This window comes from Pongo pygmaeus, chromosome 7 (genome assembly GCF_028885625.2).
Source record: "Pongo pygmaeus isolate AG05252 chromosome 7, NHGRI_mPonPyg2-v2.0_pri, whole genome shotgun sequence".
Lineage (NCBI taxonomy): Eukaryota > Metazoa > Chordata > Mammalia > Primates > Hominidae > Pongo > Pongo pygmaeus.
In genome coordinates this window covers 8,142,960-8,168,967 of record NC_072380.2, presented here as the reverse complement: position 1 = coordinate 8,168,967, position 26,008 = coordinate 8,142,960, and the positions used below count along the sequence as shown (strand labels likewise).

Here is a 26,008-nt window from a genome sequence, read left to right as displayed (position 1 = left end):
AGGACGGTGGAGGGCCCGTGTGATGTGAGCTTGCATAGTACAGAGCATGCAGCCCTTGTGACCATGACAAGTTTGAGAGTGCTCCCGGGACAGCATGTAGTTGGCAAGGGGCGGTGTGTATGTCAGGCACTGCAGGGAAGCATTCACGTAGCAGGTATTTCCCATATTCTGGAGCCCAGCCCCCACCGCAGCGGGTCTCCTGCTACTCAGAGGAAGCTGCTCCCTGGGAGCAAGCTGTCTTGCCACAGGAGCCAAATCATCACAGAGGTCGACACGGGTCTCAGATGAGAGTGGTGACTTCTCAGGGAGAGAAGTCCGCTGGATTTCAGCAAAAGCTGCACCTGGCCCAGAACATGTGAGTTTTGAAAAGCGGTTCAACTGCCACTCCCCTCCCAAGCAGAGTGAGTCGTCCTCCATGTCGCCTGGAACAAGGATCACAAGGTTTTTCTGCTGGGACCGCGGGTTGCAGAAAGACGCTATCTCTTCCGAGAGGGTGTTCAAATGAGGAGCTGTCTGGCCGCATCAGCCCTTATATACCTCACCCCCACCAACCGCGAACACCCCACCCACCCATCAGGTGCGCGATAAACCAATCAAATATCAGCACTCAATTAAGGAAGGAGTCACAGGGTGTGTCCCCTTGCGTTGCTGGGAATTCAACAGACACAGCCCACATCATGCTTTCCAGAACACCTGAATCCAATTACTCCTCAGGCTGATAGGCACGTAGAATACGAGTGTAACCGGGTTGGGACAGTGGCCACACACTTGCCTTATTTTAGGTAAAACAATGTCAGGGAAGAAATCTTTACCTATGAAGCCGTGTGTGTGTGCGCGCTTGTGTGTGTGTGTCCGTGTTTGTGTGTGTGTGTGTGTGTGTGTGTGTTTGTGCTGGGATGTACTTTCAAGTGTGTGCTTTTGGCAGATACCATCATCCCTTCAGCGATTGAAGGACAAGAAGTCGGAAGTGCGCTTTCTGACTGGAGAATAGTCAATGAAGTACAGTAATTAGCACAGCGTATTTTTTTTTCCTCAATAAGAAAGGAGAGATCCGTGGAATCAAACAGACCTTCCAGCGATAACCTTTCCATGCTCAGCCTATTGATTGTGTATCCGAGTGAAATTGCCTGCCAGTGGGGAACAAGACAAGTCTTTGCCTGAAATGCTCTTGTGAAAGTTAGATTCCCATATAATAAAGCATCAAGTGGTAGAAACATGCACTGAAGTTTGAAGAGATACTCAGTGCACAAAGCAGAATGTGAAAGACTTTCGTGAAATCACGCAATCACCGAGAGACTAATTGATGACATTCTCCAAATTGAGGTTTACCAGAAAAGAGAAATAGTCATGACATGCTACAGTCAGCGGTTTCAGACGTCCGACGGCAGTTTAAGAAAACATGAAACAAAAGTCTTGAGATATCAGAAGGTATCCCAACTAAAACCTTTGGTTTATGAAAGAAATGATGAAAATAAAAGCAACATATCTCACAGTATGGGTGGTAATATTTTCATACGTATGTGATAATGGATCAACATTTGATAGAGATGAAATAAAAAGTTCCCAATTTGACAAAAGCAAACAAGGAAAATTACACCGTAGAAAAGCCCGGGTGACGGGAGTGAGGCCCTGTCTCAAGAAGAAAGCATCGCAGAGATTGAAAAGCAGGGAGTGAATCAGAGGATTGTATAACGTTGTTAATACTGGCCCTTGTTTCAGTGGCAAAAGGCCCAAATAAGCCGTGTGTCTCACGGATTCTCGCATCAATTGTTCAGGATCTGAGATATTGCCTCCATTCCCAGTTAGGCATTGTATGGTGGAATTGCAGTTAGCACATCTGGTGCAAAAATTTTAATGCTGACGAAGGTGGACATGTTCCCTGAGCTAAGAGGGTCAGAATTTGGGTGTGTCTTCAGGCTCTCTGGCTTACCAGGAATGGAGATCCTGGCTCTAGGGATTTTCCCAAAATGTCTCAGACAGTAAGCAACAGGGCAGAATTGAGTCCCGGCGCCAAGGCCTCGAGGTGTAAAGAAACAGCCCTGGCCTCAGGGCCCATGAAATTAGGATGATTTAAAGAAGGATGGTGGAATGAGAGGACTGTGACCTTCGGCCCCGTTTCTTTCCCTTGTCTTTTCATGGGCCAGGTGTGCTCAATCAGAAGGCTTCCTGCGCCTGATGTCGAGTGTCCTGGGGGAAGAAAGGAGCACTGTTTTGAAAGATGCTCCACAGGGAGAAAGGAGCCACCATTCTCAGGAGAATGATCCCCAGAAGCCTGAGCAATCCAGATGCCGTGGCTTCACACTAGACCCTGGAGGGTCTTATTCCTGGAGCCGGGACCTGGGCATCGGTGTCCTTTCATGCTCATAACTGATTTTGAGGGGAGCCCAATGGATAAACTGTCTGCGAGTCATTCGCATCACACTGTAGTTTTCACACACGTCACACAGAAACCCTGTTCGTGTGCACATTTGGGTGCTTGAGCAGGGTTGCACCCAAGATTCTGCGGTTCTACCGAGCCCTGGGTTGTGCACTGGACAACCTTCCTCAGGGGTTGGTCAATTCTGATCACTGCACCTAACGAGACAGGGACCATGAAACCTAATCAGCAAATACAGAAAAGGAAGTGGTCATTTCCCACAATCATTTCCACTGAAACACCACGTCGGATAAATAAGTCTGATTGCAGGACAGGGACTGGGCTTCAGAGATGCACCTTTCGCAGCTGGACGAATGACCCGGAATCTCCCCAGATGCCGTCTGTAAACACACCAAATGAGATTGATTTCAGGGCTTTCTGAATTTATTTTCGTTGAAGACACACACTCCTGTGTGTGATTTCCTTGACTACCAATACGACTTACTTCCAAATGACTTACATGCCAGTGGGAAAATTTTCCGTTTCAACTCATTGGAATTGGACACCGTGAAACAGGCAAGTCGGTCTGTCTGTTTCCGGCGTTCTGTGGGTTCCACCAAGTGCAGAAGTCCTAGGGCGCCTGAGGTCCATTCAAAAACCAGTGTAAAAACGGCGAGTCAGGGTAAGAAAGAAGAGCACCGTTCCTATCTTCCAAATGCATTCCAGTTTCCACGACTCAAGGTGGCGAGAAGGATCCACGGATGTCCCACATTAACAAAATTTCACCTTCTCATGCCGACCAACAACTGACGAGTGAAACACACCCCGGGAGAAAATAGTCAACCCAGTCCCCTGCAATAACCTCACACGCAAACCTACACGTCAACAGGTCATATTCAGAAATACACACTGAATGTCATCTACCGTGAACACAAACACACAGACAGTCCCTCCAGAGGTTGTCTGCGTTGTCCGTGTTGTACAGACAGAAACTTGGGCTCCTCATTACTTTACTTAGGATTGGCAGTGTTCGTGTTTGTGTGGGTGTGTGTGTGTTTGCGTGCGTGCTTGTGGGGGTGTGTGTGTGTGTGTGTGTTTGCGCACCCCTATGTGTGGGTCGGCACATCCACTGAGCTCACTGGCACAGAAGCAGAGCCCTCTTGCTGTGTTTGTTCTTCCCTTTGGATCTCCTGGTCCTCCCTTGCAGAGAAGCGAGTGTGCCAGTGTTCATGGACTCGTGATCTGTCGGGTTCGTTGAGGAGAGGTTTAGCAGGGAGCTTTGCTGTTCAGGATGGTGGTTTTTCATCCCACACTTGTATTTCGATTGATGAATCACAAGTACGTTGGGAGGCAGGGTACCTTCGACTTTTCTGACGTTGAAGTCAGGCTTGGTTTTGTTTTGCTCTTGGAGGAATTTCCAGTGGTCTAAGGTGCTTTCCTGAGTGGCCGTTTCCACCAAGTGCTCGTCCAACTCGGGTACCTGGAGGCAGGGGTCTCTCTTGAGCTCTCCTTGCGTTGCTCGCCTGTCTGTGTCTTCAGCGCCAAGGGCTCTTGCTTCCCTGCCTCTTGACACACTCTCACTGTGTCTTTCCCATTCACTCTTCTGGATGTAAAAGAGGACATAGGCCTGTTGACTCAGGACAGAAGTGATGCCAGAGGCAGTGACCTCGGCATCATCCATTTTATACCACTGGCCTTCTTGAGCTTTGACATAAGAGAAGTAATGTCCGTTGTGACAGCTCCACCCGGCGTGGACCAGCACAGCATAGAGGACATAGACAAGAGGTCCTGCGTTCTGCTGAGACACGTATGGCTGCATGTCAAGGCACTCAGGATATTGCACACTCTTGGCAAGTTTGTTGCCTGTGACATGGGAGAATCTCTTCAATACAAGGATGAGGACCTTGGCAGAAGTGTGCAAAGTTAACGTCTTGGAGGCCGGCGCCTTCTGGAGACAAAGACCACAATGATAGGCATTCTCTCCATTGAGTTCTTCGGGCTTCACCAACTGTTCCAAAGCTTGCTTCACACTCTGAGCTGCCTGGATATCCAGGGCGATGTCCAGGTAAGGGTCAAAGGTGTCTGAAATGCCCTGGCAGTGGAGACACTTGATTTGAGATCTCCAGTACCCTCCAAATATTTGGTGCATGAGGGTGGTGTCCTTAGAGTGATGATCCACCAGCTTGTGCCCGGGAAGGCATGCCTTTTTCATGGCATCCACAGTGAACATCAGAAATTCATGGGCGTCTTCCTGCTTGCCTCTATGGAAGCCAGCAGCCAATGCCCGTGAGGGCTGGATGACATGGCCAGGACGGTGGAGGGCCCGTGTGATGTGAGCTTGCATAGTACAGAGCATGCAGCCCTTGTGACCATGACAAGTTTGAGAGTGCTCCCGGGACAGCATGTAGTTGGCAAGGGGCGGTGTGTATGTCAGGCACTGCAGGGAAGCATTCACGTAGCAGGTATTTCCCATATTCTGGAGCCCAGCCCCCACCGCAGCGGGTCTCCTGCTACTCAGAGGAAGCTGCTCCCTGGGAGCAAGCTGTCTTGCCACAGGAGCCAAATCATCACAGAGGTCGACACGGGTCTCAGATGAGAGTGGTGACTTCTCAGGGAGAGAAGTCCGCTGGATTTCAGCAAAAGCTGCACCTGGCCCAGAACATGTGAGTTTTGAAAAGCGGTTCAACTGCCACTCCCCTCCCAAGCAGAGTGAGTCGTCCTCCATGTCGCCTGGAACAAGGATCACAAGGTTTTTCTGCTGGGACCGCGGGTTGCAGAAAGACGCTATCTCTTCCGAGAGGGTGTTCAAATGAGGAGCTGTCTGGCCGCATCAGCCCTTATATACCTCACCCCCACCAACCGCGAACACCCCACCCACCCATCAGGTGCGCGATAAACCAATCAAATATCAGCACTCAATTAAGGAAGGAGTCACAGGGTGTGTCCCCTTGCGTTGCTGGGAATTCAACAGACACAGCCCACATCATGCTTTCCAGAACACCTGAATCCAATTACTCCTCAGGCTGATAGGCACGTAGAATACGAGTGTAAGCGGGTTGGGACAGTGGCCACACACTTGCCTTATTTTAGGTAAAACAATGTCAGGGAAGAAATCTTTACCTATGAAGCCGTGTGTGTGTGCGCGCTTGTGTGTGTGTGTCCGTGTTTGTGTGTGTGTGTGTGTGTGTGTGTGTGTGTTTGTGCTGGAATGTACTTTCAAGTGTGTGCTTTTGGCAGATACCATCATCCCTTCAGCGATTGAAGGACAAGAAGTCGGAAGTGCGCTTTCTGACTGGAGAATAGTCAATGAAGTACAGTAATTAGCACAGCGTATTTTTTTTTCCTCAATAAGAAAGGAGAGATCCGTGGAATCAAACAGACCTTCCAGCGATAACCTTTCCATGCTCAGCCTATTGATTGTGTATCCGAGTGAAATTGCCTGCCAGTGGGGAACAAGACAAGTCTTTGCCTGAAATGCTCTTGTGAAAGTTAGATTCCCATATAATAAAGCATCAAGTGGTAGAAACATGCACTGAAGTTTGAAGAGATACTCAGTGCACAAAGCAGAATGTGAAAGACTTTCGTGAAATCACGCAATCACCGAGAGACTAATTGATGACATTCTCCAAATTGAGGTTTACCAGAAAAGAGAAATAGTCATGACATGCTACAGTCAGCGGTTTCAGACGTCCGACGGCAGTTTAAGAAAACATGAAACAAAAGTCTTGAGATATCAGAAGGTATCCCAACTAAAACCTTTGGTTTATGAAAGAAATGATGAAAATAAAAGCAACATATCTCACAGTATGGGTGGTAATATTTTCATACGTATGTGATAATGGATCAACATTTGATAGAGATGAAATAAAAAGTTCCCAATTTGACAAAAGCAAACAAGGAAAATTACACCGTAGAAAAGCCCGGGTGACGGGAGTGAGGCCCTGTCTCAAGAAGAAAGCATCGCAGAGATTGAAAAGCAGGGAGTGAATCAGAGGATTGTATAACGTTGTTAATACTGGCCCTTGTTTCAGTGGCAAAAGGCCCAAATAAGCCGTGTGTCTCACGGATTCTCGCATCAATTGTTCAGGATCTGAGATATTGCCTCCATTCCCAGTTAGGCATTGTATGGTGGAATTGCAGTTAGCACATCTGGTGCAAAAATTTTAATGCTGACGAAGGTGGACATGTTCCCTGAGCTAAGAGGGTCAGAATTTGGGTGTGTCTTCAGGCTCTCTGGCTTACCAGGAATGGAGATCCTGGCTCTAGGGATTTTCCCAAAATGTCTCAGACAGTAAGCAACAGGGCAGAATTGAGTCCCGGCGCCAAGGCCTCGAGGTGTAAAGAAACAGCCCTGGCCTCAGGGCCCATGAAATTAGGATGATTTAAAGAAGGATGGTGGAATGAGAGGACTGTGACCTTCGGCCCCGTTTCTTTCCCTTGTCTTTTCATGGGCCAGGTGTGCTCAATCAGAAGGCTTCCTGCGCCTGATGTCGAGTGTCCTGGGGGAAGAAAGGAGCACTGTTTTGAAAGATGCTCCACAGGGAGAAAGGAGCCACCATTCTCAGGAGAATGATCCCCAGAAGCCTGAGCAATCCAGATGCCGTGGCTTCACACTAGACCCTGGAGGGTCTTATTCCTGGAGCCGGGACCTGGGCATCGGTGTCCTTTCATGCTCATAACTGATTTTGAGGGGAGCCCAATGGATAAACTGTCTGCGAGTCATTCGCATCACACTGTAGTTTTCACACACGTCACACAGAAACCCTGTTCGTGTGCACATTTGGGTGCTTGAGCAGGGTTGCACCCAAGATTCTGCGGTTCTACCGAGCCCTGGGTTGTGCACTGGACAACCTTCCTCAGGGGTTGGTCAATTCTGATCACTGCACCTAACGAGACAGGGACCATGAAACCTAATCAGCAAATACAGAAAAGGAAGTGGTCATTTCCCACAATCATTTCCACTGAAACACCACGTCGGATAAATAAGTCTGATTGCAGGACAGGGACTGGGCTTCAGAGATGCACCTTTCGCAGCTGGACGAATGACCCGGAATCTCCCCAGATGCCGTCTGTAAACACACCAAATGAGATTGATTTCAGGGCTTTCTGAATTTAGTTTCGTTGAAGACACACACTCCTGTGTGTGATTTCCTTGACTACCAATACGACTTACTTCCAAATGACTTACATGCCAGTGGGAAAATTTTCCGTTTCAACTCATTGGAATTGGACACCGTGAAACAGGCAAGTCGGTCTGTCTGTTTCCGGCGTTCTGTGGGTTCCACCAAGTGCACAAGTCCTAGGGCGCCTGAGGTCCATTCAAAAACCAGTGTAAAAACGGCGAGTCAGGGTAAGAAAGAAGAGCACCGTTCCTATCTTCCAAATGCATTCCAGTTTCCACGACTCAAGGTGGCGAGAAGGATCCACGGATGTCCCACATTAACAAAATTTCACCTTCTCATGCCGACCAACAACTGACGAGTGAAACACACCCCGGGAGAAAATAGTCAACCCAGTCCCCTGCAATAACCTCACACGCAAACCTACACGTCAACAGGTCATATTCAGAAATACACACTGAATGTCATCTACCGTGAACACAAACACACAGACAGTCCCTCCAGAGGTTGTCTGCGTTGTCCGTGTTGTACAGACAGAAACTTGGGCTCCTCATTACTTTACTTAGGATTGGCAGTGTTCGTGTTTGTGTGGGTGTGTGTGTGTTTGCGTGCGTGCTTGTGGGTGTGTGTGTGTGTGTGTGTGTTTGCGCACCCCTATGTGTGGGTCGGCACATCCACTGAGCTCACTGGCACAGAAGCAGAGCCCTCTTGCTGTGTTTGTTCTTCCCTTTGGATCTCCTGGTCCTCCCTTGCAGAGAAGCGAGTGTGCCAGTGTTCATGGACTCGTGATCTGTCGGGTTCGTTGAGGAGAGGTTTAGCAGGGAGCTTTGCTGTTCAGGATGGTGGTTTTTCATCCCACACTTGTATTTCGATTGATGAATCACAAGTACGTTGGGAGGCAGGGTACCTTCGACTTTTCTGACGTTGAAGTCAGGCTTGGTTTTGTTTTGCTCTTGGAGGAATTTCCAGTGGTCTAAGGTGCTTTCCTGAGTGGCCGTTTCCACCAAGTGCTCGTCCAACTCGGGTACCTGGAGGCAGGGGTCTCTCTTGAGCTCTCCTTGCGTTGCTCGCCTGTCTGTGTCTTCAGCGCCAAGGGCTCTTGCTTCCCTGCCTCTTGACACACTCTCACTGTGTCTTTCCCATTCACTCTTCTGGATGTAAAAGAGGACATAGGCCTGTTGACTCAGGACAGAAGTGATGCCAGAGGCAGTGACCTCGGCATCATCCATTTTATACCACTGGCCTTCTTGAGCTTTGACATAAGAGAAGTAATGTCCGTTGTGACAGCTCCACCCGGCGTGGACCAGCACAGCATAGAGGACATAGACAAGAGGTCCTGCGTTCTGCTGAGACACGTATGGCTGCATGTCAAGGCACTCAGGATATTGCACACTCTTGGCAAGTTTGTTGCCTGTGACATGGGAGAATCTCTTCAATACAAGGATGAGGACCTTGGCAGAAGTGTGCAAAGTTAACGTCTTGGAGGCCGGCGCCTTCTGGAGACAAAGACCACAATGATAGGCATTCTCTCCATTGAGTTCTTCGGGCTTCACCAACTGTTCCAAAGCTTGCTTCACACTCTGAGCTGCCTGGATATCCAGGGCGATGTCCAGGTAAGGGTCAAAGGTGTCTGAAATGCCCTGGCAGTGGAGACACTTGATTTGAGATCTCCAGTACCCTCCAAATATTTGGTGCATGAGGGTGGTGTCCTTAGAGTGATGATCCACCAGCTTGTGCCCGGGAAGGCATGCCTTTTTCATGGCATCCACAGTGAACATCAGAAATTCATGGGCGTCTTCCTGCTTGCCTCTATGGAAGCCAGCAGCCAATGCCCGTGAGGGCTGGATGACATGGCCAGGACGGTGGAGGGCCCGTGTGATGTGAGCTTGCATAGTACAGAGCATGCAGCCCTTGTGACCATGACAAGTTTGAGAGTGCTCCCGGGACAGCATGTAGTTGGCAAGGGGCGGTGTGTATGTCAGGCACTGCAGGGAAGCATTCACGTAGCAGGTATTTCCCATATTCTGGAGCCCAGCCCCCACCGCAGCGGGTCTCCTGCTACTCAGAGGAAGCTGCTCCCTGGGAGCAAGCTGTCTTGCCACAGGAGCCAAATCATCACAGAGGTCGACACGGGTCTCAGATGAGAGTGGTGACTTCTCAGGGAGAGAAGTCCGCTGGATTTCAGCAAAAGCTGCACCTGGCCCAGAACATGTGAGTTTTGAAAAGCGGTTCAACTGCCACTCCCCTCCCAAGCAGAGTGAGTCGTCCTCCATGTCGCCTGGAACAAGGATCACAAGGTTTTTCTGCTGGGACCGCGGGTTGCAGAAAGACGCTATCTCTTCCGAGAGGGTGTTCAAATGAGGAGCTGTCTGGCCGCATCAGCCCTTATATACCTCACCCCCACCAACCGCGAACACCCCACCCACCCATCAGGTGCGCGATAAACCAATCAAATATCAGCACTCAATTAAGGAAGGAGTCACAGGGTGTGTCCCCTTGCGTTGCTGGGAATTCAACAGACACAGCCCACATCATGCTTTCCAGAACACCTGAATCCAATTACTCCTCAGGCTGATAGGCACGTAGAATACGAGTGTAACCGGGTTGGGACAGTGGCCACACACTTGCCTTATTTTAGGTAAAACAATGTCAGGGAAGAAATCTTTACCTATGAAGCCGTGTGTGTGTGCGCGCTTGTGTGTGTGTGTCCGTGTTTGTGTGTGTGTGTGTGTGTGTGTGTGTTTGTGCTGGAATGTACTTTCAAGTGTGTGCTTTTGGCAGATACCATCATCCCTTCAGCGATTGAAGGACAAGAAGTCGGAAGTGCGCTTTCTGACTGGAGAATAGTCAATGAAGTACAGTAATTAGCACAGCGTATTTTTTTTTCCTCAATAAGAAAGGAGAGATCCGTGGAATCAAACAGACCTTCCAGCGATAACCTTTCCATGCTCAGCCTATTGATTGTGTATCCGAGTGAAATTGCCTGCCAGTGGGGAACAAGACAAGTCTTTGCCTGAAATGCTCTTGTGAAAGTTAGATTCCCATATAATAAAGCATCAAGTGGTAGAAACATGCACTGAAGTTTGAAGAGATACTCAGTGCACAAAGCAGAATGTGAAAGACTTTCGTGAAATCACGCAATCACCGAGAGACTAATTGATGACATTCCCCAAATTGAGGTTTACCAGAAAAGAGAAATAGTCATGACATGCTACAGTCAGCGGTTTCAGACGTCCGACGGCAGTTTAAGAAAACATGAAACAAAAGTCTTGAGATATCAGAAGGTATCCCAACTAAAACCTTTGGTTTATGAAAGAAATGATGAAAATAAAAGCAACATATCTCACAGTATGGGTGGTAATATTTTCATACGTATGTGATAATGGATCAACATTTGATAGAGATGAAATAAAATGTTCCCAATTTGACAAAAGCAAACAAGGAAAATTACACCGTAGAAAAGCCCGGGTGACGGGAGTGAGGCCCTGTCTCAAGAAGAAAGCATCGCAGAGATTGAAAAGCAGGGAGTGAATCAGAGGATTGTATAACGTTGTTAATACTGGCCCTTGTTTCAGTGGCAAAAGGCCCAAATAAGCCGTGTGTCTCACGGATTCTCGCATCAATTGTTCAGGATCTGAGATGTTGCCTCCATTTCCAGTTAGGCATTGTATGGTGGAATTGCAGTTAGCACATCTGGTGCAAAAATTTTAATGCTGACGAAGGTGGACATGTTCCCTGAGCTAAGAGGGTCAGAATTTGGGTGTGTCTTCAGGCTCTCTGGCTTACCAGGAATGGAGATCCTGGCTCTAGGGATTTTCCCAAAATGTCTCAGACAGTAAGCAACAGGGCAGAATTGAGTCCCGGCGCCAAGGCCTCGAGGTGTAAAGAAACAGCCCTGGCCTCAGGGCCCATGAAATTAGGATGATTTAAAGAAGGATGGTGGAATGAGAGGACTGTGACCTTCGGCCCCGTTTCTTTCCCTTGTCTTTTCATGGGCCAGGTGTGCTCAATCAGAAGGCTTCCTGCGCGTGATGTCGAGTGTCCTGGGGGAAGAAAGGAGCACTGTTTTGAAAGATGCTCCACAGGGAGAAAGGAGCCACCATTCTCAGGAGAATGATCCCCAGAAGCCTGAGCAATCCTGATGCCGTGGCTTCACACTAGACCCTGGAGGGTCTTATTCCTGGAGCCGGGACCTGGGCATCGGTGTCCTTTCATGCTCATAACTGATTTTGAGGGGAGCCCAATGGATAAACTGTCTGCGAGTCATTCGCATCACACTGTAGTTTTCACACACGTCACACAGAAACCCTGTTCGTGTGCACATTTGGGTGCTTGAGCAGGGTTGCACCCAAGATTCTGCGGTTCTACCGAGCCCTGGGTTGTGCACTGGACAACCTTCCTCAGGGGTTGGTCAATTCTGATCACTGCACCTAACGAGACAGGGACCATGAAACCTAATCAGCAAATACAGAAAAGGAAGTGGTCATTTCCCACAATCATTTCCACTGAAACACCACGTCGGATAAATAAGTCTGATTGCAGGACAGGGACTGGGCTTCAGAGATGCACCTTTCGCAGCTGGACGAATGACCCGGAATCTCCCCAGATGCCGTCTGTAAACACACCAAATGAGATTGATTTCAGGGCTTTCTGAATTTATTTTCGTTGAAGACACACACTCCTGTGTGTGATTTCCTTGACTACCAATACGACTTACTTCCAAATGACTTACATGCCAGTGGGAAAATTTTCCGTTTCAACTCATTGGAATTGGACACCGTGAAACAGGCAAGTCGGTCTGTCTGTTTCCGGCGTTCTGTGGGTTCCACCAAGTGCACAAGTCCTAGGGCGCCTGAGGTCCATTCAAAAACCAGTGTAAAAACGGCGAGTCAGGGTAAGAAAGAAGAGCACCGTTCCTATCTTCCAAATGCATTCCAGTTTCCACGACTCAAGGTGGCGAGAAGGATCCACGGATGTCCCACATTAACAAAATTTCACCTTCTCATGCCGACCAACAACTGACGAGTGAAACACACCCCGGGAGAAAATAGTCAACCCAGTCCCCTGCAATAACCTCACACGCAAACCTACACGTCAACAGGTCATATTCAGAAATACACACTGAATGTCATCTACCGTGAACACAAACACACAGACAGTCCCTCCAGAGGTTGTCTGCGTTGTCCGTGTTGTACAGACAGAAACTTGGGCTCCTCATTACTTTACTTAGGATTGGCAGTGTTCGTGTTTGTGTGGGTGTGTGTGTGTTTGCGTGCGTGCTTGTGGGGGTGTGTGTGTGTGTGTTTGCGCACCCCTATGTGTGGGTCGGCACATCCACTGAGCTCACTGGCACAGAAGCAGAGCCCTCTTGCTGTGTTTGTTCTTCCCTTTGGATCTCCTGGTCCTCCCTTGCAGAGAAGCGAGTGTGCCAGTGTTCATGGACTCGTGATCTGTCGGGTTCGTTGAGGAGAGGTTTAGCAGGGAGCTTTGCTGTTCAGGATGGTGGTTTTTCATCCCACACTTGTATTTCGATTGATGAATCACAAGTACGTTGGGAGGCAGGGTACCTTCGACTTTTCTGACGTTGAAGTCAGGCTTGGTTTTGTTTTGCTCTTGGAGGAATTTCCAGTGGTCTAAGGTGCTTTCCTGAGTGGCCGTTTCCACCAAGTGCTCGTCCAACTCGGGTACCTGGAGGCAGGGGTCTCTCTTGAGCTCTCCTTGCGTTGCTCGCCTGTCTGTGTCTTCAGCGCCAAGGGCTCTTGCTTCCCTGCCTCTTGACACACTCTCACTGTGTCTTTCCCATTCACTCTTCTGGATGTAAAAGAGGACATAGGCCTGTTGACTCAGGACAGAAGTGATGCCAGAGGCAGTGACCTCGGCATCATCCATTTTATACCACTGGCCTTCTTGAGCTTTGACATAAGAGAAGTAATGTCCGTTGTGACAGCTCCACCCGGCGTGGACCAGCACAGCATAGAGGACATAGACAAGAGGTCCTGCATTCTGCTGAGACACGTATGGCTGCATGTCAAGGCACTCAGGATATTGCACACTCTTGGCAAGTTTGTTGCCTGTGACATGGGAGAATCTCTTCAATACAAGGATGAGGACCTTGGCAGAAGTGTGCAAAGTTAACGTCTTGGAGGCCGGCGCCTTCTGGAGACAAAGACCACAATGATAGGCATTCTCTCCATTGAGTTCTTCGGGCTTCACCAACTGTTCCAAAGCTTGCTTCACACTCTGAGCTGCCTGGATATCCAGGGCGATGTCCAGGTAAGGGTCAAAGGTGTCTGAAATGCCCTGGCAGTGGAGACACTTGATTTGAGATCTCCAGTACCCTCCAAATATTTGGTGCATGAGGGTGGTGTCCTTAGAGTGATGATCCACCAGCTTGTGCCCGGGAAGGCATGCCTTTTTCATGGCATCCACAGTGAACATCAGAAATTCATGGGCGTCTTCCTGCTTGCCTCTATGGAAGCCAGCAGCCAATGCCCGTGAGGGCTGGATGACATGGCCAGGACGGTGGAGGGCCCGTGTGATGTGAGCTTGCATAGTACAGAGCATGCAGCCCTTGTGACCATGACAAGTTTGAGAGTGCTCCCGGGACAGCATGTAGTTGGCAAGGGGCGGTGTGTATGTCAGGCACTGCAGGGAAGCATTCACGTAGCAGGTATTTCCCATATTCTGGAGCCCAGCCCCCACCGCAGCGGGTCTCCTGCTACTCAGAGGAAGCTGCTCCCTGGGAGCAAGCTGTCTTGCCACAGGAGCCAAATCATCACAGAGGTCGACACGGGTCTCAGATGAGAGTGGTGACTTCTCAGGGAGAGAAGTCCGCTGGATTTCAGCAAAAGCTGCACCTGGCCCAGAACATGTGAGTTTTGAAAAGCGGTTCAACTGCCACTCCCCTCCCAAGCAGAGTGAGTCGTCCTCCATGTCGCCTGGAACAAGGATCACAAGGTTTTTCTGCTGGGACCGCGGGTTGCAGAAAGACGCTATCTCTTCCGAGAGGGTGTTCAAATGAGGAGCTGTCTGGCCGCATCAGCCCTTATATACCTCACCCCCACCAACCGCGAACACCCCACCCACCCATCAGGTGCGCGATAAACCAATCAAATATCAGCACTCAATTAAGGAAGGAGTCACAGGGTGTGTCCCCTTGCGTTGCTGGGAATTCAACAGACACAGCCCACATCATGCTTTCCAGAACACCTGAATCCAATTACTCCTCAGGCTGATAGGCACGTAGAATACGAGTGTAACCGGGTTGGGACAGTGGCCACACACTTGCCTTATTTTAGGTAAAACAATGTCAGGGAAGAAATCTTTACCTATGAAGCCGTGTGTGTGTGCGCGCTTGTGTGTGTGTGTCCGTGTTTGTGTGTGTGTGTGTGTGTGTGTGTGTGTGTTTGTGCTGGAATGTACTTTCAAGTGTGTGCTTTTGGCAGATACCATCATCCCTTCAGCGATTGAAGGACAAGAAGTCGGAAGTGCGCTTTCTGACTGGAGAATAGTCAATGAAGTACAGTAATTAGCACAGCGTATTTTTTTTTCCTCAATAAGAAAGGAGAGATCCGTGGAATCAAACAGACCTTCCAGCGATAACCTTTCCATGCTCAGCCTATTGATTGTGTATCCGAGTGAAATTGCCTGCCAGTGGGGAACAAGACAAGTCTTTGCCTGAAATGCTCTTGTGAAAGTTAGATTCCCATATAATAAAGCATCAAGTGGTAGAAACATGCACTGAAGTTTGAAGAGATACTCAGTGCACAAAGCAGAATGTGAAAGACTTTCGTGAAATCACGCAATCACCGAGAGACTAATTGATGACATTCTCCAAATTGAGGTTTACCAGAAAAGAGAAATAGTCATGACATGCTACAGTCAGCGGTTTCAGACGTCCGACGGCAGTTTAAGAAAACATGAAACAAAAGTCTTGAGATATCAGAAGGTATCCCAACTAAAACCTTTGGTTTATGAAAGAAATGATGAAAATAAAAGCAACATATCTCACAGTATGGGTGGTAATATTTTCATACGTATGTGATAATGGATCAACATTTGATAGAGATGAAATAAAAAGTTCCCAATTTGACAAAAGCAAACAAGGAAAATTACACCGTAGAAAAGCCCGGGTGACGGGAGTGAGGCCCTGTCTCAAGAAGAAAGCATCGCAGAGATTGAAAAGCAGGGAGTGAATCAGAGGATTGTATAACGTTGTTAATACTGGCCCTTGTTTCAGTGGCAAAAGGCCCAAATAAGCCGTGTGTCTCACGGATTCTCGCATCAATTGTTCAGGATCTGAGATATTGCCTCCATTCCCAGTTAGGCATTGTATGGTGGAATTGCAGTTAGCACATCTGGTGCAAAAATTTTAATGCTGACGAAGGTGGACATGTTCCCTGAGCTAAGAGGGTCAGAATTTGGGTGTGTCTTCAGGCTCTCTGGCTTACCAGGAATGGAGATCCTGGCTCTAGGGATTTTCCCAAAATGTCTCAGACAGTAAGCAACAGGGCAGAATTGAGTCCCGGCGCCAAGGCCTCGAGGTGTAAAGAAACAGCCCTGGCCTCAGGGCCCATGAAATTAGGATGATTTAAAGAAGGATGGTGGAATGAGAGGACTGTGACCTTCGGCCCCGTTTCTTTCCCTTGTCTTTTCATGGGCCAGGTGTGCTCAATCAGAAGGCTTCCTGCGCGTGATGTCGAGTGTCCTGGGGGAAGAAAGGAGCACTGTTTTGAAAGATGCTCCACAGGGAGAAAGGAGCCACCATTCTCAGGAGAATGATCCCCAGAAGCCTGAGCAATCCTGATGCCGTGGCTTCACACTAGACCCTGGAGGGTCTTATTCCTGGAGCCGGGACCTGGGCATCGGTGTCCTTTCATGCTCATAACTGATTTTGAGGGGAGCCCAATGGATAAACTGTCTGCGAGTCATTCGCATCACACTGTAGTTTTCACACACGTCACACAGAAACCCTGTTCGTGTGCACATTTGGGTGCTTGAGCAGGGTTGCACCCAAGATTCTGCGGTTCTACCGAGCCCTGGGTTGTGCACTGGACAACCTTCCTCAGGGGTTGGTCAATTCTGATCACTGCACCTAACGAGACAGGGACCATGAAACCTAATCAGCAAATACAGAAAAGGAAGTGGTCATTTCCCACAATCATTTCCACTGAAACACCACGTCGGATAAATAAGTCTGATTGCAGGACAGGGACTGGGCTTCAGAGATGCACCTTTCGCAGCTGGACGAATGACCCGGAATCTCCCCAGATGCCGTCTGTAAACACACCAAATGAGATTGATTTCAGGGCTTTCTGAATTTAGTTTCGTTGAAGACACACACTCCTGTGTGTGATTTCCTTGACTACCAATACGACTTACTTCCAAATGACTTACATGCCAGTGGGAAAATTTTCCGTTTCAACTCATTGGAATTGGACACCGTGAAACAGGCAAGTCGGTCTGTCTGTTTCCGGCGTTCTGTGGGTTCCACCAAGTGCACAAGTCCTAGGGCGCCTGAGGTCCATTCAAAAACCAGTGTAAAAACGGCGAGTCAGGGTAAGAAAGAAGAGCACCGTTCCTATCTTCCAAACGCATTCCAGTTTCCACGACTCAAGGTGGCGAGAAGGATCCACGGATGTCCCACATTAACAAAATTTCACCTTCTCATGCCGACCAACAACTGACGAGTGAAACACACCCCGGGAGAAAATAGTCAACCCAGTCCCCTGCAATAACCTCACACGCAAACCTACACGTCAACAGGTCATATTCAGAAATACACACTGAATGTCATCTACCGTGAACACAAACACACAGACAGTCCCTCCAGAGGTTGTCTGCGTTGTCCGTGTTGTACAGACAGAAACTTGGGCTCCTCATTACTTTACTTAGGATTGGCAGTGTTCGTGTTTGTGTGGGTGTGTGTGTGTTTGCGTGCGTGCTTGTGGGTGTGTGTGTGTGTGTGTGTGTTTGCGCACCCCTATGTGTGGGTCGGCACATCCACTGAGCTCACTGGCACAGAAGCAGAGCCCTCTTGCTGTGTTTGTTCTTCCCTTTGGATCTCCTGGTCCTCCCTTGCAGAGAAGCGAGTGTGCCAGTGTTCATGGACTCGTGATCTGTCGGGTTCGTTGAGGAGAGGTTTAGCAGGGAGCTTTGCTGTTCAGGATGGTGGTTTTTCATCCCACACTTGTATTTCGATTGATGAATCACAAGTACGTTGGGAGGCAGGGTACCTTCGACTTTTCTGACGTTGAAGTCAGGCTTGGTTTTGTTTTGCTCTTGGAGGAATTTCCAGTGGTCTAAGGTGCTTTCCTGAGTGGCCGTTTCCACCAAGTGCTCGTCCAACTCGGGTACCTGGAGGCAGGGGTCTCTCTTGAGCTCTCCTTGCGTTGCTCGCCTGTCTGTGTCTTCAGCGCCAAGGGCTCTTGCTTCCCTGCCTCTTGACACACTCTCACTGTGTCTTTCCCATTCACTCTTCTGGATGTAAAAGAGGACATAGGCCTGTTGACTCAGGACAGAAGTGATGCCAGAGGCAGTGACCTCGGCATCATCCATTTTATACCACTGGCCTTCTTGAGCTTTGACATAAGAGAAGTAATGTCCGTTGTGACAGCTCCACCCGGCGTGGACCAGCACAGCATAGAGGACATAGACAAGAGGTCCTGCATTCTGCTGAGACACGTATGGCTGCATGTCAAGGCACTCAGGATATTGCACACTCTTGGCAAGTTTGTTGCCTGTGACATGGGAGAATCTCTTCAATACAAGGATGAGGACCTTGGCAGAAGTGTGCAAAGTTAACGTCTTGGAGGCCGGCGCCTTCTGGAGACAAAGACCACAATGATAGGCATTCTCTCCATTGAGTTCTTCGGGCTTCACCAACTGTTCCAAAGCTTGCTTCACACTCTGAGCTGCCTGGATATCCAGGGCGATGTCCAGGTAAGGGTCAAAGGTGTCTGAAATGCCCTGGCAGTGGAGACACTTGATTTGAGATCTCCAGTACCCTCCAAATATTTGGTGCATGAGGGTGGTGTCCTTAGAGTGATGATCCACCAGCTTGTGCCCGGGAAGGCATGCCTTTTTCATGGCATCCACAGTGAACATCAGAAATTCATGGGCGTCTTCCTGCTTGCCTCTATGGAAGCCAGCAGCCAATGCCCGTGAGGGCTGGATGACATGGCCAGGACGGTGGAGGGCCCGTGTGATGTGAGCTTGCATAGTACAGAGCATGCAGCCCTTGTGACCATGACAAGTTTGAGAGTGCTCCCGGGACAGCATGTAGTTGGCAAGGGGCGGTGTGTATGTCAGGCACTGCAGGGAAGCATTCACGTAGCAGGTATTTCCCATATTCTGGAGCCCAGCCCCCACCGCAGCGGGTCTCCTGCTACTCAGAGGAAGCTGCTCCCTGGGAGCAAGCTGTCTTGCCACAGGAGCCAAATCATCACAGAGGTCGACACGGGTCTCAGATGAGAGTGGTGACTTCTCAGGGAGAGAAGTCCGCTGGATTTCAGCAAAAGCTGCACCTGGCCCAGAACATGTGAGTTTTGAAAAGCGGTTCAACTGCCACTCCCCTCCCAAGCAGAGTGAGTCGTCCTCCATGTCGCCTGGAACAAGGATCACAAGGTTTTTCTGCTGGGACCGCGGGTTGCAGAAAGACGCTATCTCTTCCGAGAGGGTGTTCAAATGAGGAGCTGTCTGGCCGCATCAGCCCTTATATACCTCACCCCCACCAACCGCGAACACCCCACCCACCCATCAGGTGCGCGATAAACCAATCAAATATCAGCACTCAATTAAGGAAGGAGTCACAGGGTGTGTCCCCTTGCGTTGCTGGGAATTCAACAGACACAGCCCACATCATGCTTTCCAGAACACCTGAATCCAATTACTCCTCAGGCTGATAGGCACGTAGAATACGAGTGTAACCGGGTTGGGACAGTGGCCACACACTTGCCTTATTTTAGGTAAAACAATGTCAGGGAAGAAATCTTTACCTATGAAGCCGTGTGTGTGTGCGCGCTTGTGTGTGTGTGTCCGTGTTTGTGTGTGTGTGTGTGTGTGTGTGTGTGTGTTTGTGCTGGAATGTACTTTCAAGTGTGTGCTTTTGGCAGATACCATCATCCCTTCAGCGATTGAAGGACAAGAAGTCGGAAGTGCGCTTTCTGACTGGAGAATAGTCAATGAAGTACAGTAATTAGCACAGCGTATTTTTTTTTCCTCAATAAGAAAGGAGAGATCCGTGGAATCAAACAGACCTTCCAGCGGTAACCTTTCCATGCTCAGCCTATTGATTGTGTATCCGAGTGAAATTGCCTGCCAGTGGGGAACAAGACAAGTCTTTGCCTGAAATGCTCTTGTGAAAGTTAGATTCCCATATAATAAAGCATCAAGTGGTAGAAACATGCACTGAAGTTTGAAGAGATACTCAGTGCACAAAGCAGAATGTGAAAGACTTTCGTGAAATCACGCAATCACCGAGAGACTAATTGATGACATTCCCCAAATTGAGGTTTACCAGAAAAGAGAAATAGTCATGACATGCTACAGTCAGCGGTTTCAGACGTCCGACGGCAGTTTAAGAAAACATGAAACAAAAGTCTTGAGATATCAGAAGGTATCCCAACTAAAACCTTTGGTTTATGAAAGAAATGATGAAAATAAAAGCAACATATCTCACAGTATGGGTGGTAATATTTTCATACGTATGTGATAATGGATCAACATTTGATAGAGATGAAATAAAATGTTCCCAATTTGACAAAAGCAAACAAGGAAAATTACACCGTAGAAAAGCCCGGGTGACGGGAGTGAGGCCCTGTCTCAAGAAGAAAGCATCGCAGAGATTGAAAAGCAGGGAGTGAATCAGAGGATTGTATAACGTTGTTAATACTGGCCCTTGTTTCAGTGGCAAAAGGCCCAAATAAGCCGTGTGTCTCACGGATTCTCGCATCAATTGTTCAGGATCTGAGATGTTGCCTCCATTTCCAGTTAGGCATTGTATGGTGGAATTGCAGTTAGCACATCTGGTGCAAAAATTTTAATGCTGACGAAGGTGGACATGTTCCCTGAGCTAAGAGGGTCAGAATTTGGGTGTGTCTTCAGGCTCTCTGGCTTACCAGGAATGGAGATCCTGGCTCTAGGGATTTTCCCAAAATGTCTCAGACAGTAAGCAACAGGGCAGAATTGAGTCCCGGCGCCAAGGCCTCGAGGTGTAAAGAAACAGCCCTGGCCTCAGGGCCCATGAAATTAGGATGATTTAAAGAAGGATGGTGGAATGAGAGGACTGTGACCTTCGGCCCCGTTTCTTTCCCTTGTCTTTTCATGGGCCAGGTGTGCTCAATCAGAAGGCTTCCTGCGCGTGATGTCGAGTGTCCTGGGGGAAGAAAGGAGCACTGTTTTGAAAGATGCTCCACAGGGAGAAAGGAGCCACCATTCTCAGGAGAATGATCCCCAGAAGCCTGAGCAATCCTGATGCCGTGGCTTCACACTAGACCCTGGAGGGTCTTATTCCTGGAGCCGGGACCTGGGCATCGGTGTCCTTTCATGCTCATAACTGATTTTGAGGGGAGCCCAATGGATAAACTGTCTGCGAGTCATTCGCATCACACTGTAGTTTTCACACACGTCACACAGAAACCCTGTTCGTGTGCACATTTGGGTGCTTGAGCAGGGTTGCACCCAAGATTCTGCGGTTCTACCGAGCCCTGGGTTGTGCACTGGACAACCTTCCTCAGGGGTTGGTCAATTCTGATCACTGCACCTAACGAGACAGGGACCATGAAACCTAATCAGCAAATACAGAAAAGGAAGTGGTCATTTCCCACAATCATTTCCACTGAAACACCACGTCGGATAAATAAGTCTGATTGCAGGACAGGGACTGGGCTTCAGAGATGCACCTTTCGCAGCTGGACGAATGACCCGGAATCTCCCCAGATGCCGTCTGTAAACACACCAAATGAGATTGATTTCAGGGCTTTCTGAATTTAGTTTCGTTGAAGACACACACTCCTGTGTGTGATTTCCTTGACTACCAATACGACTTACTTCCAAATGACTTACATGCCAGTGGGAAAATTTTCCGTTTCAACTCATTGGAATTGGACACCGTGAAACAGGCAAGTCGGTCTGTCTGTTTCCGGCGTTCTGTGGGTTCCACCAAGTGCACAAGTCCTAGGGCGCCTGAGGTCCATTCAAAAACCAGTGTAAAAACGGCGAGTCAGGGTAAGAAAGAAGAGCACCGTTCCTATCTTCCAAATGCATTCCAGTTTCCACGACTCAAGGTGGCGAGAAGGATCCACGGATGTCCCACATTAACAAAATTTCACCTTCTCATGCCGACCAACAACTGACGAGTGAAACACACCCCGGGAGAAAATAGTCAACCCAGTCCCCTGCAATAACCTCACACGCAAACCTACACGTCAACAGGTCATATTCAGAAATACACACTGAATGTCATCTACCGTGAACACAAACACACAGACAGTCCCTCCAGAGGTTGTCTGCGTTGTCCGTGTTGTACAGACAGAAACTTGGGCTCCTCATTACTTTACTTAGGATTGGCAGTGTTCGTGTTTGTGTGGGTGTGTGTGTGTTTGCGTGCGTGCTTGTGGGGGTGTGTGTGTGTGTGTGTTTGCGCACCCCTATGTGTGGGTCGGCACATCCACTGAGCTCACTGGCACAGAAGCAGAGCCCTCTTGCTGTGTTTGTTCTTCCCTTTGGATCTCCTGGTCCTCCCTTGCAGAGAAGCGAGTGTGCCAGTGTTCATGGACTCGTGATCTGTCGGGTTCGTTGAGGAGAGGTTTAGCAGGGAGCTTTGCTGTTCAGGATGGTGGTTTTTCATCCCACACTTGTATTTCGATTGATGAATCACAAGTACGTTGGGAGGCAGGGTACCTTCGACTTTTCTGACGTTGAAGTCAGGCTTGGTTTTGTTTTGCTCTTGGAGGAATTTCCAGTGGTCTAAGGTGCTTTCCTGAGTGGCCGTTTCCACCAAGTGCTCGTCCAACTCGGGTACCTGGAGGCAGGGGTCTCTCTTGAGCTCTCCTTGCCTTGCTCGCCTGTCTGTGTCTTCAGCGCCAAGGGCTCTTGCTTCCCTGCCTCTTGACACACTCTCACTGTGTCTTTCCCATTCACTCTTCTGGATGTAAAAGAGGACATAGGCCTGTTGACTCAGGACAGAAGTGATGCCAGAGGCAGTGACCTCGGCATCATCCATTTTATACCACTGGCCTTCTTGAGCTTTGACATAAGAGAAGTAATGTCCGTTGTGACAGCTCCACCCGGCGTGGACCAGCACAGCATAGAGGACATAGACAAGAGGTCCTGCGTTCTGCTGAGACACGTATGGCTGCATGTCAAGGCACTCAGGATATTGCACACTCTTGGCAAGTTTGTTGCCTGTGACATGGGAGAATCTCTTCAATACAAGGATGAGGACCTTGGCAGAAGTGTGCAAAGTTAACGTCTTGGAGGCCGGCGCCTTCTGGAGACAAAGACCACAATGATAGGCATTCTCTCCATTGAGTTCTTCGGGCTTCACCAACTGTTCCAAAGCTTGCTTCACACTCTGAGCTGCCTGGATATCCAGGGCGATGTCCAGGTAAGGGTCAAAGGTGTCTGAAATGCCCTGGCAGTGGAGACACTTGATTTGAGATCTCCAGTACCCTCCAAATATTTGGTGCATGAGGGTGGTGTCCTTAGAGTGATGATCTACCAGCTTGTGCCCGGGAAGGCATGCCTTTTTCATGGCATCCACAGTGAACATCAGAAATTCATGGGCGTCTTCCTGCTTGCCTCTATGGAAGCCAGCAGCCAATGCCCGTGAGGGCTGGATGACATGGCCAGGACGGTGGAGGGCCCGTGTGATGTGAGCTTGCATAGTACAGAGCATGCAGCCCTTGTGACCATGACAAGTTTGAGAGTGCTCCCGGGACAGCATGTAGTTGGCAAGGGGCGGTGTGTATGTCAGGCACTGCAGGGAAGCATTCACGTAGCAGGTATTTCCCATATTCTGGAGCCCAGCCCCCACCGCAGCAGGTCTCCTGCTACTCAGAGGAAGCTGCTCCCTGGGAGCAAGCTGTCTTGCCACAGGAGCCAAATCATCACAGAGGTCGACACGGGTCTCAGATGAGAGTGGTGACTTCTCAGGGAGAGAAGTCCGCTGGATTTCAGCAAAAGCTGCACCTGGCCCAGAACATGTGAGTTTTGAAAAGCGGTTCAACTGCCACTCCCCTCCCAAGCAGAGTGAGTCGTCCTCCATGTCGCCTGGAACAAGGATCACAAGGTTTTTCTGCTGGGACCGCGGGTTGCAGAAAGACGCTATCTCTTCCGAGAGGGTGTTCAAATGAGGAGCTGTCTGGCCGCATCAGCCCTTATATACCTCACCCCCACCAACCGCGAACACCCCACCCACCCATCAGGTGCGCGATAAACCAATCAAATATCAGCACTCAATTAAGGAAGGAGTCACAGGGTGTGTCCCCTTGCGTTGCTGGGAATTCAACAGACACAGCCCACATCATGCTTTCCAGAACACCTGAATCCAATTACTCCTCAGGCTGATAGGCACGTAGAATACGAGTGTAACCGGGTTGGGACAGTGGCCACACACTTGCCTTATTTTAGGTAAAACAATGTCAGGGAAGAAATCTTTACCTATGAAGCCGTGTGTGTGTGCGCGCTTGTGTGTGTGTGTCCGTGTTTGTGTGTGTGTGTGTGTGTGTGTGTGTGTGTTTGTGCTGGAATGTACTTTCAAGTGTGTGCTTTTGGCAGATACCATCATCCCTTCAGCGATTGAAGGACAAGAAGTCGGAAGTGCGCTTTCTGACTGGAGAATAGTCAATGAAGTACAGTAATTAGCACAGCGTATTTTTTTTTCCTCAATAAGAAAGGAGAGATCCGTGGAATCAAACAGACCTTCCAGCGATAACCGTTCCATGCTCAGCCTATTGATTGTGTATCCGAGTGAAATTGCCTGCCAGTGGGGAACAAGACAAGTCTTTGCCTGAAATGCTCTTGTGAAAGTTAGATTCCCATATAATAAAGCATCAAGTGGTAGAAACATGCACTGAAGTTTGAAGAGATACTCAGTGCACAAAGCAGAATGTGAAAGACTTTCGTGAAATCACGCAATCACCGAGAGACTAATTGATGACATTCCCCAAATTGAGGTTTACCAGAAAAGAGAAATAGTCATGACATGCTACAGTCAGCGGTTTCAGACGTCCGACGGCAGTTTAAGAAAACATGAAACAAAAGTCTTGAGATATCAGAAGGTATCCCAACTAAAACCTTTGGTTTATGAAAGAAATGATGAAAATAAAAGCAACATATCTCACAGTATGGGTGGTAATATTTTCATACGTATGTGATAATGGATCAACATTTGATAGAGATGAAATAAAAAGTTCTCAATTTGACAAAAGCAAACAAGGAAAATTATACCGTAGAAAAGCCCGGGTGACGGGAGTGAGGCCCTGTCTCAAGAAGAAAGCATCGCAGAGATTGAAAAGCAGGGAGTGAATCAGAGGATTGTATAACGTTGTTAATACTGGCCCTTGTTTCAGTGGCAAAAGGCCCAAATAAGCCGTGTGTCTCACGGATTCTCGCATCAATTGTTCAGGATCTGAGATGTTGCCTCCATTTCCAGTTAGGCATTGTATGGTGGAATTGCAGTTAGCACATCTGGTGCAAAAATTTTAATGCTGACGAAGGTGGACATGTTCCCTGAGCTAAGAGGGTCAGAATTTGGGTGTGTCTTCAGGCTCTCTGGCTTACCAGGAATGGAGATCCTGGCTCTAGGGATTTTCCCAAAATGTCTCAGACAGTAAGCAACAGGGCAGAATTGAGTCCCGGCGCCAAGGCCTCGAGGTGTAAAGAAACAGCCCTGGCCTCAGGGCCCATGAAATTAGGATGATTTAAAGAAGGATGGTGGAATGAGAGGACTGTGACCTTCGGCCCCGTTTCTTTCCCTTGTCTTTTCATGGGCCAGGTGTGCTCAATCAGAAGGCTTCCTGCGCGTGATGTCGAGTGTCCTGGGGGAAGAAAGGAGCACTGTTTTGAAAGATGCTCCACAGGGAGAAAGGAGCCACCCTTCTCAGGAGAATGATCCCCAGAAGCCTGAGCAATCCAGATGCCGTGGCTTCACACTAGACCCTGGAGGGTCTTATTCCTGGAGCCGGGACCTGGGCATCGGTGTCCTTTCATGCTCATAACTGATTTTGAGGGGAGCCCAATGGATAAACTGTCTGCGAGTCATTCGCATCACACTGTAGTTTTCACACACGTCACACAGAAACCCTGTTCGTGTGCACATTTGGGTGCTTGAGCAGGGTTGCACCCAAGATTCTGCGGTTCTACCGAGCCCTGGGTTGTGCACTGGACAACCTTCCTCAGGGGTTGGTCAATTCTGATCACTGCACCTAACGAGACAGGGACCATGAAACCTAATCAGCAAATACAGAAAAGGAAGTGGTCATTTCCCACAATCATTTCCACTGAAACACCACGTCGGATAAATAAGTCT

General features: G+C 48.9%; 5 protein-coding genes across 5 annotated transcripts; all 5 read right to left on the bottom strand.

Moving 5' to 3' along the window:
- Nucleotides 1–3,439: 3,439 nt before the first annotated feature.
- On the bottom strand, nt 3,440–5,081 carry LOC129043224 (ubiquitin carboxyl-terminal hydrolase 17-like protein 22). Its single transcript, XM_054499955.2, has one exon. The coding sequence runs from the start codon at nt 5,079–5,081 to the stop codon at nt 3,492–3,494; it is 1,590 nt and encodes a 529-aa protein (XP_054355930.2). The 3' UTR covers nt 3,440–3,491.
- A 2,985-nt stretch (nt 5,082–8,066) lies between these two features.
- LOC134740087 (ubiquitin carboxyl-terminal hydrolase 17-like protein 22) lies at nt 8,067–9,749 on the bottom strand. Its single transcript, XM_063669446.1, has one exon. The coding sequence runs from the start codon at nt 9,747–9,749 to the stop codon at nt 8,160–8,162; it is 1,590 nt and encodes a 529-aa protein (XP_063525516.1). The 3' UTR covers nt 8,067–8,159.
- A 3,020-nt stretch (nt 9,750–12,769) lies between these two features.
- LOC134740086 (ubiquitin carboxyl-terminal hydrolase 17-like protein 22) lies at nt 12,770–14,409 on the bottom strand. Its single transcript, XM_063669445.1, has one exon. The coding sequence runs from the start codon at nt 14,407–14,409 to the stop codon at nt 12,820–12,822; it is 1,590 nt and encodes a 529-aa protein (XP_063525515.1). The 3' UTR covers nt 12,770–12,819.
- Nucleotides 14,410–17,394: 2,985 nt separating this feature from the next.
- On the bottom strand, nt 17,395–19,077 carry LOC129043222 (ubiquitin carboxyl-terminal hydrolase 17-like protein 22). Its single transcript, XM_054499954.2, has one exon. It carries the CDS (start codon nt 19,075–19,077, stop codon nt 17,488–17,490), a length of 1,590 nt encoding a protein of 529 aa, XP_054355929.1. The 3' UTR covers nt 17,395–17,487.
- A 3,026-nt stretch (nt 19,078–22,103) lies between these two features.
- Nucleotides 22,104–23,743, bottom strand: LOC129043221 (ubiquitin carboxyl-terminal hydrolase 17-like protein 18). Its single transcript, XM_054499953.2, has one exon. The coding sequence runs from the start codon at nt 23,741–23,743 to the stop codon at nt 22,154–22,156; it is 1,590 nt and encodes a 529-aa protein (XP_054355928.2). The 3' UTR covers nt 22,104–22,153.
- Between the last annotated feature and the right edge of the window lie 2,265 nt (nt 23,744–26,008).